The sequence below is a fragment of the Bufo bufo genome, chromosome 4 (assembly GCF_905171765.1).
Source record: "Bufo bufo chromosome 4, aBufBuf1.1, whole genome shotgun sequence".
Classification (NCBI taxonomy): Eukaryota; Metazoa; Chordata; class Amphibia; order Anura; family Bufonidae; genus Bufo; species Bufo bufo.
In genome coordinates, this window is record NC_053392.1 from 207,722,411 (window position 1) to 207,737,023 (window position 14,613).

Below are 14,613 nucleotides of genomic sequence, written 5' to 3' on the forward strand. Positions count from 1 at the left end.
CTCTCGGCCGCGGAACACGGCCGTGTACATGAGGCCTTACTCTGATGGCTCCATGGAACTCCAGTCCATCACTGGTTACAAATACAGAATTTATTTATAACGCCATTTCAAATTCTTTTTTACAGCATATCTAGATAATAAAGGGCCATTATTGTAATTTACCGCTGTTGGCTTTCAGTTTAAATGATGTAAACAATTTATACATAAACATTTGGCTTCTCTGTTCCAAACCTTTTGACAGAGGGGCTTCAAGAAATAACATCCCTGGAATTGGCAAAGACCCTCATAGACAGATACTGAATATATTGCAAAATTAGATAATGATAGATATTGTATCCTTTCAACTTTTCTAAAGTGCTGCCACGTTTTTTATATGCATATCCTAAGACCCGTTACCTACAGTCTTGGATGGATTGCACCCAATTTTTATGTATTGACTGTACAGCAGCATTATTTTCTTTATAGATGGCCAGACAGAAAGTTTGTATCAACATGGTAAGTGTTTCATATAACATCTTCCATTTTTAATTTTAGATGCAAATAAACTGTACTCGAAAGGAAGGCTGCTACAAGGCCAATGTCAGCTCTATACAAACACAAGGAAATGCTGATTTTTTTATCAACCAACTTGGAATCCCAGGTGCACAGTTTGCTTTTGAAGATAAAAGAGCCAAGGTACTACAAAATTCATATCATATTATTTGTATTATATCTGGAGTAACGCTGATTGTAAGACCTCTTCCACACGGGCGTGTCTGGATGCGTCCCGGTGCATTGTGGCAAACCCGCGCGAGTAGGAACGCAATTGCAGTCAGTTTTGACTGCGATTGCATTCCGATGTTCAGTTTTTATCGCACGGGTGCAATGTGTTTTGCACGCGCGTGATAAAAAACCGACTGTGGTACCCAGACCCGAACTTCTTCACAGAAGTTCAGGTTTGGGTTAGTTGTAGTGTAGATTGTATTATTTCCCCTTATAACATGGTTATAAGGGAAAATAATACCATTCTGAATACAGAATGCTTAGTACAATAGGGCTGGAGGGGTTAAAAAAATAAATAAAAATTTAACTCACCTTAATCCACTTGTTCGCGCAGCCGGCATCTCTTCTGTCTTCATCTGTGAGCAATAGGACCTTTTGATGATGTCACTGCGTTCATCACATGGTCCATCATATGATCTATGGTGATGGATCATGTGATGAGCCTAGTGACGTCATCAAAGGTCCTATTGATCACAGATGAAGACAGAAGAGATACCGGGCTACGCGAACAAGTGGATTAAGGTGAGTTAATTTTTTATAACCATGTTATAAGGGGAAATAATAATGATCGGGTCCTCATCCCGATCATTACCTAGCAACCGTGCGTGAAAATCACACCGCATCCGCACTTGCTTGCGGATGCTTGCGATTTTCACGCAACCCCATTCATTTCTATGGGGCCTGCGTTACGTGAAAAACGCACAAAGAGGAGCATGCTGCGATTTTCACGCAACGCACAAGTGATGCATGAAAATCACCGTTCGTGTGCACAGCCCCATAGAAATGAATGGGTCCGGATTCATTGCGGGTGCAATGCGTTCAATTCAAGCATCGCATCCGCGCGGAATACTCGCCCGTGTAAAAGGGGCCTTATAGTGTAACTTAAAGAGCCGTGATAGAAGTTCCATACCCATGACAACACGCTGATGCATTGTTATAAGCAATACATATGTAAAGGAAATTTCACCAACTACATGATTTCACATTGATAACACCCATATAGAATTAGTCATTTGGTACTGGATACATTGGACATTGTGACAGTGAATACAGAGAGTACAAATGAGAAGACTTTCTAAGGCCTCATGCACACGACCGTTGTTCTAATCCGCATCCGAGCCACAGATTTTACTGCTCGGGTGCGGACCCATTCACTTCAATGGGACAGCAAAAGATGCGAACAGCACTCCGTGTGCTGTCCTCATTTGTTGCTCCGTTCCGTGGCCCCGCAAAAATAAAAATAACCTGTCCTATTCTTGGCCATTTTGAGGACAAGAATAGGCATTTCTACAATGGGCCGCATGTTCCGTTACGCAAATTGTGGAAGGCACACGGGCTGCTTCCGTGTTTTGCGGACCTCAAAAAATGGGACGGTCGTGTGCATAAAGGCCTATTACATGCCAGTCTAAGTGTGTTCTCCTCTGGCATCAGTAATTTAAAAATCTTTTAATAATTGTGGTGCATTTGTAGAGGTCCAAGTGTCAAAATGGGAGCTTGTTTAGATCTCTGCTATTATCTATGCCACTTTATGGCTCTGCAGTGCCCACTCCCTGCTCCATCAACTTTTGGCACCAGCCTTGTGACATTTTGGCACCAGTTTTCTGCCATAGAGAAAGTGTCAACAATGTAGAGTTACGGAACACAGTAAAAGGGGTTGTGCAGCCTGTTTGTATTGATGACCTATAGGTCATCAACATCGGATCGGCAGGAGTCCAACACCCAGCACACCAGCCAACCAGCTGTTTGAAGAGAAGGCGGCGCTCTGTGTGAGCACTACTTCCTCTTCATTACACTGCCATCATCTTGGAATGCAGTGTAATTACAAGTACTCGCTCCATTCACTTGAATGGAGCAAGTACTTTGAATTACAATACGCCACCGGTACAGGGGAGGCGACGTGTAGTGTAAAGTTGAGGAAGCAGCGCTTGCATGGAGTACCACCTCCAGTTCAAACAGCTGATTGGCAGGGGTGCCGGGTGTTGGACCCCTATGATCACATATTGATGACCTGTCCTGAGGATGTCATCAATATAAACAGGCTGCCCACCCCCTTCACAATATGCTCTTTTCCCCTTCTACAGTCATGTGAAAAAATTAGGACACCCTTTGAAAGCATGTGGTTTTTTGTAACATTTTTAATAAATGGTTATTTCATCTCCGTTTCAACAATACAGAGAGATTAAAGTAATCCAACTAAACAAAGAAAACTGAAGAAAAGTCTTTTCAAGATCTTCTGTAAATGTCATTCTACAAAAATGCCTATTCTAACTGAGGAAAAAGATAGGACACCCTCACATGTATTCCCTCTTAAATTGGCTCAGATCTCACACAGGTATATCACACCAGGTGCACATAATTAGTAGATCGTTACTCTGCATGTTGAATGAGGCTTGCCCTATTTAAACCTCAGACATTTAGTTTGGTGTGCTCCTGACTGTTGAAGTGAGAGTGAGCACCATGGTGAGAGCAAAAGAGCTGTCAGAGGACTTCAGAAAAAAGATTGTAGCAGCCTATGAGTCTGGGAAGGGATTTAAAAAGATCTCAAAAGATTTTGAAATCAGCCATTCCACTGTCCGGAAGATAGTCTACAAGTGGAGGGCTTTCAAAACAACTGCCAACATGCCCAGGACTGGTCGCCCCAGCAAGTTCACCCCAAGAGCAGACCGCAAGATGCTAAAAGAGGTATCCAAAAACCCTAAAGTGTCATCTCGAGAACTACAGCAGGCTCTGGCTACTGTTGATGTAGAAGTACATGCCTCTACAATCAGAAAGAGACTGTACAAGTTTAACTTGCATGGGAGGTGTGCAAGGAGGAAACCTTTGCTTTCCAAGAGAAACATCGAGGCCAGACTGACATTTGCCAGCGATAAAGTTGACAAAGACCAGGACTTCTGGAATAATGTTCTTTGGACAGATGAGTCCAAAATTGAATTATTTGGACACAACAGCAGAGGACATGTTTGGCGTAAACCAAACACAGCATTCCAAGAAAAGAACCTCATACCAACTGTGAAGCATGGAGGTGGAAGTGTCATGGTTTGGGGCTGCTTTGCTGCAGCAGGACCTGGTCAGCTCACCATCATAGAATCCACGATGAATTCTACTGTGTATCAGAAGGTGCTTGAAGAACATGTGAGACCATCAGTTAGAAAATTAAAGCTGAAGCGGAACTAGACCATGCAACATGACAATGACCCAAAACATACTAGTAAATCAACCAAAGATTGGCTGAAAAAGAAGAAATGGAGAGTCCTGGAATGGCCAAGTCAAAGTCCAGATTTGAATCCCATTGAGATGCTGTGGGGTGACTTGAAAAGGGCTGTACGTGCAAGAAACCCCTCAAACATCTCACAGCTGAAAAAGTTCTGCATTGAGGAGTGGGGTAAAATTTCCTCAGACCGATGTCGAAGACTGGTAGATGGCTACAAGAACCATCTCACTGCAGTTATTTCAGCCAAAGGAGGTAACACTCGCTATTAGGGGCAAGGGTGTCCTATCTTTTTCCTCAGTTAGAATAGGCATTTTTGTAGAATGACATTTACAGAAGATCTTGAAAAGACTTTTCTTCAGTTTTCTTTGTTTAGTCGGATTACTTTAATCTCTCTGTATTGTTGAAACGGAGATGAAATAACCATTTATTAAAAATGTTACAAAAAACCACATGCTTTCAAAGGGTGTCCTAATTTTTTCACATGACTGTATGTACATAACAGTCCCTCTAAATATTTTCTGGACTGCCCCACCTACTGTAAGTCATCTCCAGCTTAAGGGGTACCTTTTACCAGTCCTGACATGTATGTTTTAGTAAATGATTGTACTCCGTGTTAAATGAGAGGGGATAAGTACTTTTTAAAATAATTTTTACCATTGACAGTTGGCACCATGAACAAATCATTGTTAATTCATGTTTGGGTGTGCAAAAGTACAAACCATTGTAAAATATTCTTAAATACATGAACAACATTTGTTAGTATAGAAACTATTGTGATATTGCAAAATCATTAATTCTGCGTCTAGCAGTGCAGTTCCTGCCATACCACATAGTGGATTCTGCTGCCTTTAGGGAAACGATGGTTTGTGCTCTGCCTCATTGAAAGAAACCTAGCTACCATTATTTCTCCAAAAAAAGCCATCTTTGCCTTGTAATGTCATAAGGCAGAGAACAGGGGTCCATCCTTCCAACGTACATGCCACCATAGACACCTGGAGCAGCTTTTATTGGCATGTCTTTCACAGCCCACTGGGTCAATGTTTTCTGTGGCAGATGTAACACAGCACTGCAGCAGCTAGGCCAGATCTTGACACCTCCTCCTTTTTTGTCTGTCTGGTTCCCACTACAGGCATTTATCCGCTTCCTACACTTTGTCCTCTATGGGTATCCTCCCTTTCCCAACAGAAGCAGGGGAGAACATTGCTCTGATTCCACCACCCTCCTATCATAAGTCAAGTGTTGTCATGCAATGTTATTGCTGATCAGCTCGGGCAAGAGTAGCCCCACAGCTGATCAGTTGCTGTAGTGCATCAAGCCAACTTATGTGGCAAGGAACTCGCTCCTTCACTTGTAGCAACAGAACGGCCTGTGATTGCACCATTTGATCCATCACATTCCAGCTCATTGCAATTTCACTTACATATGCTAAAGTGTCTGTATGACAAGTGTAAACCAGTGAATGATTGTCATGCACCAGCCCACCTCAGCCGGGAGCACAGCATCAGACTGAAGTCCCTTGGGCCTATCAGAGGAAATCATTCTGAGGGCCCACCCTCTTTGTATGTAGAACTCTAAAGGCTCTGTTTTATTAGGGGTCCATTATTGTCAGAGCTTGATTGCCAGAGCTTGGGCCAACTGAAGGATCCTCTGTTACTCTGGTGGGCCAGTCCAACACTGAGGGAGGCTATTTGTTTTGATGTCAGAAGACTGCAGCTCACCACAAAACATGCTCAGGCTTTTCCAAGAGGATTTGTTACTAGGGACGTCTGTGGCATGTACAATGTCATACCTGTAAGATTTATCTTATAGCAGACGCTCATACTGATAGATTAAGGGATGGCAAATGAAGAAGTTTACTCATCTTGCTGGCTGCCCTATAACTGTAACTGGCCACAAGTCCCATGGAGAAAGAGGTGGATGATGAAGATGAGTAGCTATTACTCAAGTAGGAGTTGCTTGTGTAGGAGAATGTGGCTGTTGCTGATGATTATGATTGGTGATGCAGACACCTGCTATGATGACCAATCAACTCATTGAGGGAGCAGAGCCAGAAAGAGCCAGAGATACTTGGGCATGCTGGCAAGCGAGGGAAGCTGTATGCTTACTTGCTTACTTACATAATGACAGACATATTCTTACCATCAATAAATATGATGATTAATTGATAGCCATGCTTTTAGACCCTTGCTATCAAAGCGAAATTGGGAGGGAGTGTTTTCCTGTTGCCAAAAGGAAAGCAAATTTGCTTTATTAATAGGATACACTTTGTGAGCAGCTTTTAGGGAGAACACCCCTGCCACCTAGGTGTCTGGACAAGAGACCCATCTCCACCCACTGTCAAGTCATCCACCTCTCACAGTCACTGCTACCAGCACAGCAGAACCCAAAGCAGCAGCATCAATATGATGAAGCAGTTTTTCCATGTGCTGCACCAGGCTAAAGAAAATCAGGTTCAGTCCTATCTGGACTGTTGCCTTTATCCAATGCATACCATGTTCACTGAATCTATAGACTTCTGAGTAAGTAGATTTTAACACTCACCAGAACTGTCTGTTTGCTTTTTCAGTATAGTCTTTTCCAGCCTCCAGTTATCTCAGAGAGGGTTTTCAGCACAATCAGTGGTATTGTCATACGGAAATAGACAAAGTTGACCTTTACCAGTGTATAAAACATCACTTTTGTCAAAATGAATGAGGCATGGATCTTTGAGAATTTTCACACACCTCTGGCTGAGGCCAATGAATAGACCTGCCTTTGCTGACAGTGCCCCATCATACAGTACCACTGTGCTGTCTGCCCGCCTACCATCATGTTCCATACTGTATGGATACTGTCACTACCATTACCCCTACACAGTCACCACTACTACCTCAACATAACCACACACACACATCTACTTACTGCTTTTCATGCTGTGCTGCTGCTACTGCTGGTACTATTATTGCTTCCACTATTGCTGCTACACACCTTATCCTTTACACATACACAATGTACTGCTGATGTTCTCAAATGAAAGAACGTTTTTGTAAGCTTGTTCAACTTTAAGCAGAAGCCACTGTTTTTACAAACAGCTGCTGCTCCCAAAAAAAAGGGGCAATTTTTCAAGTCATTGTTTCTTCTGACAATATATGTATAAACAGGGGATGCATCTGCCCCTGAAAAGGGCATCTTTCAGCAAATTTGTACTTATGAATAGTCATGAGCGGCAGGGGCAATATTCAAATTTGCGATATTTTGGAAATATTTTGTAGAATATTCGCCATATACAGTCAGGTCCATAAATATTGGGACATTGACACAATTCCAAAATTTTTGGCTCTATACACCACCACAATGGATTTGAAATGAAACTAACAAGATGTGCTTGTACTGCAGCTTTAATTTGAGGGTATTTACATCCAAATCAGGTGAACAGTGTAGGAATTACAACAGTTTGCATATATGCCTCCCACTTGTTAAGGGACCAAAAGTAATGGGACAATTGGCTTTTCAGCTGTTCCATGGCCAGGTGTGTGTTATTCCCTCATTATTCCAATTACAATGAGCAGATAGAAGGTCCAGAGTTCATTTCAAGTGTGCTATTTGCATTTGGAATCTGTTGCTGTCAACTCTCAAGATGAGATCCAAAGAGCTATCACTATCAGTGAAGCAAGCCATCGTTAGGCTAAAAAAAAAAAAATTTGAGAAATAGCAAAAATATTAGGCGCGGCCAAAACAACTGTTTGGAACATTCTTAAAAAGAAGTAACACACCGGTGAGCTCAGCAACACCAAAAGAGCTGGAAGACCAAGGAAAACAACTGTGGTGGATGACCGAAGAATTCTTTCCCTGGTGAAGAAAACGCCCTTCAACAGTTGGCCAGATCAAGAACACTCTCCAGGAGGTAGGTGTATGTGTGTCGAAGTCAACAATCAAGAGAAGACTTCACCAGAAAGAATACAGAGGGTTCACCACAAGATGTAAACAATTAGTGAGCTTCAAAAACAGGAAGGCCAGATTAGAGTTTGCCAAGCAACATCTAAAAAAGTCACCACAGTTCTGGAACAACATCCTATGGACAGATGAGACCAAGATTAACTTGTACCAGAGTGATGTGAAGAGAAGAGTATGGAGAAGGAAATTAACTGCTCATGATCCTAAGGATACCACGTCATCAGTGAAGCATCGTGGTGGTAGTGTCATGGCGTGGGCATGTATGGCTGCCAATGGAACTGGTTCTCTTGTATTTATTGATGATGTGACTGCTGACAAAAGCAGCAGGATGAATTCTGAAGTGTTTTGGGCAATATTATCTGCTCATACTCAGCCAAATGCTTCAGAACTCATTGGACGGCGCTTCACAGTGCAGATGGACAATGACCCAAAGCATACTGCAAAGCAACCAAAGAGTTTTTTTAAGGGAAAGAAGTGGAATGTTATGCAATGGCTAAGTCAATCACCTGACCTGAATCCGATTGAGCATGCATTTCACTTGCTGAAGACAAAACTGAAGGGAAAATGCCCCAAGAAAAAGCAGGAACTGAAAACAGTTGCAGTAGAGGCCTGGCAGAGCATCACCAGGGATGAAACCCAGCGTCTGGTGATGTCTCTGCTTTCCAGACTTCAGGCTGTAATTGACTGCAAAGGATTTGCGACCAAGTATTAAAAAGTGAAAGTTTGAATTAAGATTATTATTCTGTCCCATTACTTTTGGTCCCTTAACAAGTGGGAGGCACATATGCAAACTGTTGTAATTCCTACATCGTTCACCTGATTTGGATGTAAATACCCTCAAATTAAAGCTGACAGTCTGCAGTTAAAACACATCTTGTCCTCGTTTCATTTCAAATCCATTGTGGTGGTGTATACACTGCGTGCAGAATTATTAGGCAAATGAGTATTTTGACCACATCATCCTCTTTATGCATGTTGTCTTATTCCAAGCTGTATAGGCTCGAAAGCCTACTACCAATTAAGCATATTAGGTGATGTGCATCTCTGTAATGAGAAGGGGTGTGGTCTAATGACATCAACACCCTATATTAGGTGTGCATAATTATTAGGCAACTTCCTTTCCTTTGGCAAAATGGGTCAAAAGAAGGACTTGACAGGCTCAGAAAAGTCAAAAATAGTGAGATATCTTGCAGAGGGATGCAGCACTCTTAAAATTGCAAAGCTTCTGAAGCGTGATCATCGAACAATCAAGCGTTTCATTCAAAATAGTCAACAGGGTCGCAAGAAGCGTGTGGAAAAACCAAGGCGCAAAATAACTGCCCATGAACTGAGAAAAGTCAAGCGTGCAGCTGCCAAGATGCCACTTGCCACCAGTTTGGCCATATTTCAGAGCTGCAACATCACTGGAGTGCCCAAAAGCACAAGGTGTGCAATACTCAGAGACATGGCCAAGGTAAGAAAGGCTGAAAGACGACCACCACTGAACAAGACACACAAGCTGAAACGTCAAGACTGGGCCAAGAAATATCTCAAGACTGATTTTTCTAAGGTTTTATGGACTGATGAAATGAGAGTGAGTCTTGATGGGCCAGATGGATGGGCCCGTGGCTGGATTGGTAAAGGGCAGAGAGCTCCAGTCCGACTCAGACGCCAGCAAGGTGGAGGTGGAGTACTGGTTTGGGCTGGTATCATCAAAGATGAGCTTGTGGGGCCTTTTCAGGTTGAGGATGGAGTCAAGCTCAACTCCCAGTCCTACTGCCAGTTTCTGGAAGACACCTTCTTCAAGCAGTGGTACAGGAAGAAGTCTGCATCCTTCAAGAAAAACATGATTTTCATGCAGGACAATGCTCCATCACACGCGTCCAAGTACTCCACAGCGTGGCTGGCAAGAAAGGGTATAAAAGAAGAAAATCTAATGACATGGCCTCCTTGTTCACCTGATCTGAACCCCATTGAGAACCTGTGGTCCATCATAAAATGTGAGATTTACAAGGAGGGAAAACAGTACACCTCTCTGAACAGTGTCTGGGAGGCTGTGGTTGCTGCTGCACGCAATGTTGATGGTGAACAGATCAAAACACTGACAGAATCCATGGATGGCAGGCTTTTGAGTGTCCTTGCAAAGAAAGGTGGCTATATTGGTCACTGATTTGTTTTTGTTTTGTTTTTGAATGTCAGAAATGTATATTTGTGAATGTTGAGATGTTATATTGGTTTCACTGGTAAAAATAATTGAAATGGGTATATATTTGTTTTTTGTTAAGTTGCCTAATAATTATGCACAGTAATAGTCACCTGCACACACAGATATCCCCCTAAAATAGCTAAAACTAAAAACAAACTAAAAACTACTTCCAAAAATATTCAGCTTTGATATTAATGAGTTTTTTGGGTTCATTGAGAACATGGTTGTTGTTCAATAATAAAATTAATCCTCAAAAATACAACTTGCCTAATAATTCTGCACTCCCTGTAGAGCCAAAAATGTAAGAATTGTGTCAATGTCCCATTATTTATAGACCTGACTGTATTTGCGAATTCAAGAACTCGAGATTATATTCCTAATTGCGAAAATCGGCAATGTATTATTCGCGTAATGCGCACGAAATACAGGCGTGGGTCACTTATGCTACATTTTTCAAGCTGGTATGTTTCCTGTGACTGGAGAAAATGGTCGGCACAGCAGAACATTAGAATAGCTTTATAGAGTGATAGAGTGCTCCAATATATTTGCAGTTGCAAATTTTTGGCAATTAATGATGCGCATATTTTTTCGCAATACGTGCAACTTGTGACATCACAGCACTATGTCTGTAGCATGTATGTATGGACAGCAGAACCTATCAGCTACACTACAGATCAATCTATCCTACACTTACTATCTCCCCCTAACTATCTGAATTATATATACCGTAAGTTAACTGTCTAATGTAATAACACAAAATACAGAGCACAGCAATGACACTGCTGTCTCTTTCATAACTGCAATAAACTTTAGAAAATAGCTGCTGGGGAGGTTCTCTTATAGTAAGGGGTAGGCAAATTTTCTATTGGTTGCTAGGGATGTTGCTAAGATGTGACAAAGCTGTCTCATTGGCCCACAATCTAGAGAAGGGAGGGATGATCACCTGATGTGTACTGTGCTAAAAAAAAATATTACGAATATTTAGCACTATATTCAAAATATTCGTGAATTCTCAAAGTACTGATATTCCCGATAAAAATTTGCGTTTTTAATATTCGCGCTCAACACTACTTATGAATCTGGCTGACTTGTTGTATGTGGGTTTGGCAGCTGAATGCATCTATATTGGTTCCTTGTTCACATGCACCCGCATTGCTGAAAATGCCTTTAGCTGCCAAATGCACATGTAACAAGTCAGCCAGTTTCATTGGTACAAATCTATTCACATATGTCCTTTTAACCACTTCACATCCGGGCCATTTGCCCCCTTCCTGACCAGGTCTAATTTTGCAAATTTGTGGTAATAGCTTTGGAACGCTTTTACTTATCCAAGCCATTCAGAGATTGCTTTCTTGTGACACATTGTACTTCATGATGGTCATAAATTTGAGTCAATATAGTTCACCTCTATTTATGAAAAAATCCCAAATTTACCCCAAAATTTAAAAAATTCACAATTTTCGAAATTTCTATTTTTCTGCTTTTAAAACAGAAAGTGATTCCTCATAAAATATTTATTGCTTAACATTCCCCAGATGTGGCATTACCTAATATGTATACTTTTTCTTATTTATTTAAGTTTTGCACAATAATATAAATTTTTTAAAACAAAAAAAAGATGTTTTAGTGTCTCCATAGTCCATAGTTTGAGAGCCATATTTTATTTTTATTTTTGACCGATTATCTTAGTTAGGGTCTAATTTTTTGCGGGATGAGGTTTAGGTTTGATTGGTACTATTTTGGGGGGCATATGCCTTTTTGATGTTGTGTTGCACTTTGTGATGTTAGGTGACATAAAATTGCTTTTTTGGCACAGTTTTTTTGAATTTTTTTTTTTACAGTTTTCACCTGAGGGGTTAGGTCATATATTTTTTATAGAGCTGGTTGTTACGGACAGGGCGATACCTAATATGTATACTTTTTTTTATTTATTTCACTATAACACAATAATAGCATTTTTGAAACATAAACATGATGTTTAACCACCTCCGGACCGCCTAACGCAGATTCGCGTTCCGGAGGTGGCAGCGCTGCGCACAGTCACGCATATACGCGTCATCTCGCGAGACGCGAGATTTCGCTCCAAGCCGGCCCGCGCATGCGCATCGCGGGCCGGCAAAAGTTAAAGAACAAGTTCGTCACCAGCCTGCCAGCAACGATCATTGGCTGGCAGGCTGGCGATTTTTAAAAAATCCAATCACAAGCCATATAACAGATCATATTAGTAAATATGATCTGTTATATGGCTTCTCTGCTCCTGTGCTGGTCCTTTTCGTCGGTTGGATCCAGCACAGGAGCAGACTGAACTGTGAGTAGCACCAACACTACACCTTAGCCCCAGATCACCCCCCTGCACCCCAATTAACCCTTTGATCACCCCTTTGATCGCCCCTGTCAATCACCAGTGAAAGGAAAAAAAGTGATCAGTGTAAACTGTCACTTTTTTTTTTTCACTAGTATTGGCTGTTAGGTTTTAGGGATAGTTTAGGCCCCTTGGTTAGGTAGTTAGCGTCAGTTAGCGCCCACCCCACCGCACCGCAGTCACTTTTATTCGCTGAATAGCGTATCGCTAATCACCATTTGTACTTTTATAGTATCTGTAAGTGATCAAAACTGATCATGGTCAGATCTATAATAGTATTAGTGTCACTTTAGTTCGCCCTCCACCCAAAACGCAGTGTTTGCCCGATCAGGCCTGATCGGTCGCCCACACGTGCGTTCACCCACGCCCGCCCCACCGCAGTGACAAAAAAAAAATATTTTTTGATCACTGCACATTCATTTTACACGCACTGCGGCGATAAAAAAATCAGTTTTGATATTTTTTATCAACCGCAGCGGCCTCCGGTACTCCGCTAGCCTCCCCTTTGTAAGACAGGTTTGCTTTTTTTCTTGGGTAGTCTCAGGGAATACCCCTAAATTTAGTAGTCCAAAATGTCAAACAGGGGGTATTCTTCTGAAGAGGCCTACAGGATTCTGACCCAGTCGGATGAGGAGTGGGAACCCTCATCTGATGAATCTAGCGGGTCAGAATATGAACCTGTGGAAAGCAGTGGCTCTCTGACCCAAAGTTCGGACGAGGAGGTGGAGGTCCCTGGCAGCACCAGGCGTACCCGGCCCCATGTCGCTAGACCACAGGTTATGCAGGATCCGCTTCAAGAGCAGCAGAGTGGGGCTGTCGCTGCCGGATCACGTGGTGAGGCATACACCAGCAGCGCAGCCCTCCCTGGACCTAGTACCAGCACTGCCGTACAACATGGTGACGTGGCGAGCACCAGAAGGGCAGTTGAAGCTGGTACGGTGGCACGTGCACTAGTTACCCCGTCGCAGCCACCGCAAAGACAGGCCCGTAGAGCCCCTAGAATCCCTGAGGTGCTGGCAAACCCTGATTGGCAGTCACCAACTTCAGCCGCACCTGTAGTTCCCCCTTTCACCGCCCAGTCTGGAGTTCGGGTTGAGACGGCTCAAATCGGTTCGGCCCTGGGATTTTTTGAGCTGTTCTTGACTGCGGAGCTCTTGGACTTAGTCGTGGCAGAGACCAACCAGTATGCCACACAATTTATATCCGCCAACCCGGGAAGCTTTTATGCCCAGCCTTTCCGGTGGAAACCAGTCCAAGTTTCCGAAATTAAAATTTTTTTGGGCCTTCTCCTCAACATGGGCCTGACAAAAAAGCATGAATTGCGGTCATATTGGTCAACGCACCCGATTCATCACATGCCCATGTTCTCTGCTGCTATGTCCAGGGCACGATTTGAGGCCATCCTCCGTTTCCTGCATTTTAGCTACAACACCACCTCCCGTCCCAGAGGCCACCCAGCTTTTGACCGGCTCCACAAAATTCGGCCCCTCATAGACCATTTCAACCAGAAATTTGCAGATTTGTATACCCCCGAGCAAAACATCTGCGTAGACGAGTCCCTAATACATTTTACCGGGCGCCTTGGCTTCAAACAGTACATCCCAAGCAAGCGTGCCCGGTATGGGGTCAAATTGTATAAGCTCTGTGAAAGGGCCACAGGCTATACCCACAAATTTCGTGTCTATGAGGGAAAAGATCAGACCCTGGAGCCGGTCGGTTGCCCTGACTACCTGGGGAGCAGTGGGAAGACAGTCTGGGACTTGGTGTCACCCTTATTCGGCAAGGGGTACCATCTTTATGTGGACAATTTTTACACAAGTGTGGCCCTCTTTAGGCATTTGTTTCTAGAACGGATTTGCGCCTGTGGCACCGCGCGAACTAGTCGCGTGGGCTTCCCCCAACGGCTTGTAACCACCCGTCTTGCAAGGGGGGAGAGGGCTGCCTTGTGTAACGAAGAACTGCTCGCGGTGAAATGGAGAGACAAGCGTGACGTTTACATGCTCTCCTCCATTCACGCAGACACGACAATCCAAATTGAGCGAGCAACCCGTGTCATTGAAAAGCCCCTCTGTGTCCACGACTATAATGCGCTCATGGGAGGGGTGGACTTCAATGACCAGATGTTGTCTCCGTATTTAGTTTCCCGCAGAACCAGACGCT

The 14,613-nt window shown here is 43.1% G+C and overlaps 1 protein-coding gene across 2 annotated transcripts in view; it reads left to right on the top strand.

Moving 5' to 3' along the window:
• The window catches only part of NAALADL2 (N-acetylated alpha-linked acidic dipeptidase like 2), a 1,363,601-nt gene that overhangs the window by 1,070,758 nt on the left and 278,230 nt on the right, over nucleotides 1-14,613 (top strand). For both annotated transcript variants that reach the window (XM_040428250.1, XM_040428251.1), the window contains exon 10: nucleotides 535-675. In XM_040428250.1, the coding sequence (XP_040284184.1) occupies nucleotides 535-675 (141 nt within the window). The remainder of the gene's footprint in view (nucleotides 1-534; nucleotides 676-14,613) is intronic.